Source organism: Pyrus communis, chromosome 15, assembly GCF_041283825.1.
Source record: "Pyrus communis isolate YQ-2024b chromosome 15, ASM4128382v1, whole genome shotgun sequence".
Lineage (NCBI taxonomy): Eukaryota > Viridiplantae > Streptophyta > Magnoliopsida > Rosales > Rosaceae > Pyrus > Pyrus communis.
Genome location: NC_142579.1, coordinates 18,595,906 through 18,600,565, shown reverse-complemented (window position 1 = coordinate 18,600,565; position 4,660 = coordinate 18,595,906). Strand labels below are relative to the sequence as shown.

General features: G+C 40.2%; 1 protein-coding gene across 1 annotated transcript; it reads right to left on the bottom strand.

Moving 5' to 3' along the window:
* Nucleotides 1-2,502: 2,502 nt before the first annotated feature.
* LOC137719095 (E3 ubiquitin-protein ligase ATL31-like) lies at nt 2,503-4,114 on the bottom strand. Its single transcript, XM_068458400.2, has one exon. The coding sequence runs from the start codon at nt 3,805-3,807 to the stop codon at nt 2,692-2,694; it is 1,116 nt and encodes a 371-aa protein (XP_068314501.2). The 5' UTR covers nt 3,808-4,114; the 3' UTR covers nt 2,503-2,691.
* Nucleotides 4,115-4,660: the final 546 nt, after the last annotated feature.

Genomic DNA, 4,660 nt, shown 5'->3' with positions numbered 1-4,660 from the left:
CTTCCCTTCTGGTTCTGAAAATCCAGAGTTTCAGCGTTTTTCAACAGTGACATTCTTGAATCTAGTTTCAATGTAAGCTACAATTCTTAACTTTTGTTCTTTTCCTTTTACTTGATTTAATTTGTTCGCATAAATTTGATTAAGCTCTAATCTACAACTACTAATTCTTTGTTAAGACCCCAAGAAAAGAGCTAAAGCATGGGTTTAGTGATGCGTTACGAATGTGACACACAAATTAAACCCTATTTGTGACAATTGTGATAATGATGTAAGTAGGGATCGTTCTAACCGGGGATTAACTAGGGGTGCTAATCTAATATAAATTGACTTAAAAACACAAAAACTAAACTTAAAGACTCTAACTAGACTACTATGACTCAAAATAGATTTGAAACACTCAAAACTGCCTAAAACAATCAAATTGACTCGAACAGAAACTAAAACTTGATTTGGACGAATTTGAAAGTGCCTGTGACTCAAAATACTTAAAAACACAAAATAAGACAGATTATAATGACTAAGACTTAACAAAATATGGGGGGATTATGTTTGGGCGAAATTAAATTTAATGGACAGATTGTAAAGAAAAACAGATTGTAAGACAATTTGTGATGAACCAATGGATGATGGAATAGCTAAGGGGTTCTTCTCCACACATGAAATATATGCAACGTAAATCAATTTCCAGTTATCAATTCAATAAGTTATGAATCTCGACACTCCAAGTTAATTAGGTCTGCTTAAATTAACCTTCAGATTTCCTTAGAATCATTGAATTGGATGAATATGCATCACAACCAAATTATTCCTAACAAGTTCTCTATATGAACAGCATGATAAAGACACAAGTTAGAATCATTACGTTATTTGGAAATCATAAGCATCGACAAGGCATTTGTAACTATGAAAAACATGATACTCCTGCCAGGAATCTACTTAACACGATCGTGACTAGCGACCTTCACTACTTGCGAACATAAATTCATAACGATTAGGTGAAACAAACTTATACCCTAGCACCAGATTCAAGCATGCAAATTAAGCGTGCACTCTCAATCAACATACCAGAATAAGTTCTAAATCAAACGGTTAAGCAAATTGTATTCACGACTTATGCAACGATAACTGGAAGTAATCAACTTATTTCACATATATAATCATGGTTTCAAATACACCCTTAACCAAAATGAATTTAGCCAATCATACTCAAAGCAAAACAAAGATTACATGAATTAGACATTGAAATATAAGATAAAATACACCTAAAATTGTTCAACAACTCAGAATGAAGAGCCAAACAATTGAGTGAATCTATCTCCTTTCCCTTGCTTGCGGCATATTGGGTGATGATGGTTTCTGGGTTGTTTTGATGATGTAGAATGGATTTTGGGGTGTTTAGAGGCATGACAAGGGATGTAGGTTGAGTGTGGATGAGTATTTGATGGTTGGAAGGTGGTGGAGGACTCGGCAATGATGGTGGAAGAAGGTGGAATGGATGGTTGTGTTTCTGGGTTGCAGAATGGTGTTTTGGGATGAATGGATGTGCGTGGGAGTGAATGGACGAGTTTTGGTGGTCAATCCCCTCTAGGGTTCGGCCAAGGGCTGATTATATGTGTTTTGGGAAGTTAATAACATACCTAATTGAGTTATGATTCAGATTTCCTAATCTAAATAGAAAAGGTAAGTGAATAAAGTCCAAATAAAGTCAGAAAAGGGGAATGCACGAATTTAAAACAAGTAAGGAATGTCCTTGCCTTGCAAGGAGTCAGAAATTAAACCTCTTGCACAACAAGGAAAGGGAATTTAAGGTAAGGTACGAAATCGGTGCAAAAGAAGGAAGGAAAAGTCAATTCCTTGCAAGAAATCAGAAATTAGGACTTTAGGGAAAGTTATAGAACTAGAAAAGTGAATTAAACTAGGAAATAAGAAATTGAAATCAGGAAACACAAGGGAAGGGTGCGGCACATAGCTTAGGGAAAGGTAAGGCACAAAGCAAGAGGTATTAGAATAAGGGAAAGGTCCTAACACATATGGAAAATAGGGAAGTTTACACAAAGAAAGGGAAACAACCTTCCTTACATGGCAAGGAAGGGAAAGTTGCAAAGAACCTTTGTTTGTTGTCCAAGGGTGCTCGGGAGCCATCTTAAGTGCTAAAACTTAGAGCGTTCTTGATTTAGGAAAGGTCAACCAAAATAGGAAACTTTGGCTTAACTTTCCTACTTCAAGTAGGAATCCTTATGTGATTAGGAATCCTCATGTGAGTGGGAAACCTCCTTCAATTTCGTCCATTCCTTTTGCTCCAAGCATAAGCTATCTAATTAGTGCCCAAAAGTGCTCCAAAAGGCTCCAAAATGCATCCTTTCGCCAAATACGTCTCATGAACCTGAAAACACACAAAAGAAGCTTAAAGAACTAAAATAACTAAGAATTAATAACATAAATGCATGAAAACAAGCAAACTAAGTCGCATAAATATGCTCCTATCATTTAGACAACAAAAGGTTATTAATCTTTCACAACACAATTTTTTATTTCTTTCAAATATAATTTTTCATACAATTTTCAATCCCGCAACAACGAGCAGACGCAAATTCCTCCCTACAAACTATACCAACACAACTTTTCAAGCTAAAAATTATATGCAAATGACTTCGGAAAATAAAAACATTATACACAATTATTATGTACAAATTACACAGGCAGCCGAGACATCGATTCTATTGAACTCTCCGCCTTGACATGGAGACAATCCAACGGCATTTTAACAGACATTAACGGCGTCTTCCCAGACACCACATTTCCGTCACCTCCTCTAGGTAAAAACGACGGCGACATCACCCACGGGTCGACCCAACCGGTTTGATTATCCACGCTGCTTTTCCCTTCACCGCGGCCACACCTATAGCCCTTCCTCGAACTCCCGAGGCCGCGGCGCAAAAGGACGTCGTAGCTAGTCGAACGCCTCAGCTTACTGTTCCCGCTCGAAACCAGCTGCTTCCTCACCCCCTCCGGCAGTCTCAACGTGTACCTTTCCGTGTTCAATCCGGGTCGGATCAGTGAGTGACCCGTCGAGTGCGATCTCGGAAACTTTCCACATATTCCAGATCTCGTTCGTAATTTACCATTCTCAACCGCTTGTGGGCCCCCGCTTTGATTTTCATCCACATTGAGCACAACGGCGTCGTTTCGTACCACGCCGACTTCAATCGGACTCCTGGAACTAGAATCTTCGACATTTAAATCGGTGGTTCGCGCGGTAGCGCGCGGATTCGAATCGGCGCACGTGAGGTTGGAGCGGCAAACCGGACACGTCGCGTGAGCGGCTAACCAGGGGTCGATGCAATCTGGATGGAAGACGTGATCGCATTTGGGAAGCAAACGCAGCGTTTCGAAGTCGGCGAACTCGCTTAAGCACACGGCGCACTCCAGAGCTCCCTTGCCGATCTTGAGATCCTTGACGGCGGAGTAGACGAGGATCGGGAAAGTCTCGATCACCGTCGGGTCCAGTCCTCGCCTGCTGAAACCTACGGAGGCGGCGTGGGCTCGAGTTCCGGCAGCGCGGGCTATAGTTCCGGAGGCTTCCATGCGTGCGGACTCGACGCAGCGGCGAAAGTAGACGGAGAGGAAGCCCACGGAGAAGAAGGCAAAGACGAGGAAGACACTGATGAGCGCCATTGAAGAGTTCAAATTGTTGACGTAGCCATAGCCGTTGTTCTGAAACTCGGGGCTCTGGGCATTGGCCGGCATAGGATAGGCGAGCAAGAAGAGGAAGTGGAGATTGAAGCTCGTCGTTTTCGTATCTGGCATTTCGGCAAGCAGTTGGTGGGCACAGCAGCTTCTGTGAGTAGCGGTTACTGAAGTTTGTTCATATTATTATTATTTAAGCGGGAGGAAGGAAGGAAGTAGTATGATCTGACGGTGGAGGAGAGCGAAAGCGATGGGATGCGAGGAAGGGATAAGAAGAAGAAGAAGAAGATTATCTGAAAATTTGGGTAAAAACAATTGAAAAAAATGGAAAACCGATGGGCGCAGATGGATAACATAATGAAAGACAAAAACCGGAACTGAATGAAAGACAAAAACCTCTCCGTCACTGTCCTCCTCATGGCTTTCATCATCCAGTTTTGTTTTGGTTTATGTTATCTGGTTTTCAGCGTTAGTATTTTATATTATTCCCCGGTATTCAAATTCTTACGGTTTGGAGTATACAATTTGTTTTTGTTTTTTTATATTTAAATAAAATATTTAACATAAAAAGTACTCAAAATATCCCATATTTTCAAGTACCATACGATGTCTCTTTCAATTTTATTTCCACTTGGTGTGCACAAGTATCCACAGGCCACTAATCACCAATCACTGATCAGTCCAATTTGGTCCTTTCTTATACGGCAAGTTTCTATCTTATAAAGTTTCGAATTAATTCTAGAGCTAGCTTCATTGTCAATAGGTTAACCTAAGTGACTTACCTTTAATTTTCTTTTAGGGCATCTCTAATACCAGGCGCAAGTTTCTTCCGAATGAAAACTTTATATTTCTTAATTGGCCGGACAATTTTTCCAATCATCGGAGATTTTATAAGATTATATTTCTATAATACTCATCTATCTTGGTTTGAAAATAAAAATTGACATCTTTAAGAGGTGGGTCCAGCTAGTTG

Excerpts from the sequence above, each read along its gene's own strand:
- LOC137719095 (XM_068458400.2), bottom strand. The coding sequence starts at position 3,807 with ATGCCAGATACGAAAACGACGAGCTTCAATCTCCACTTCCTCTTCTTG.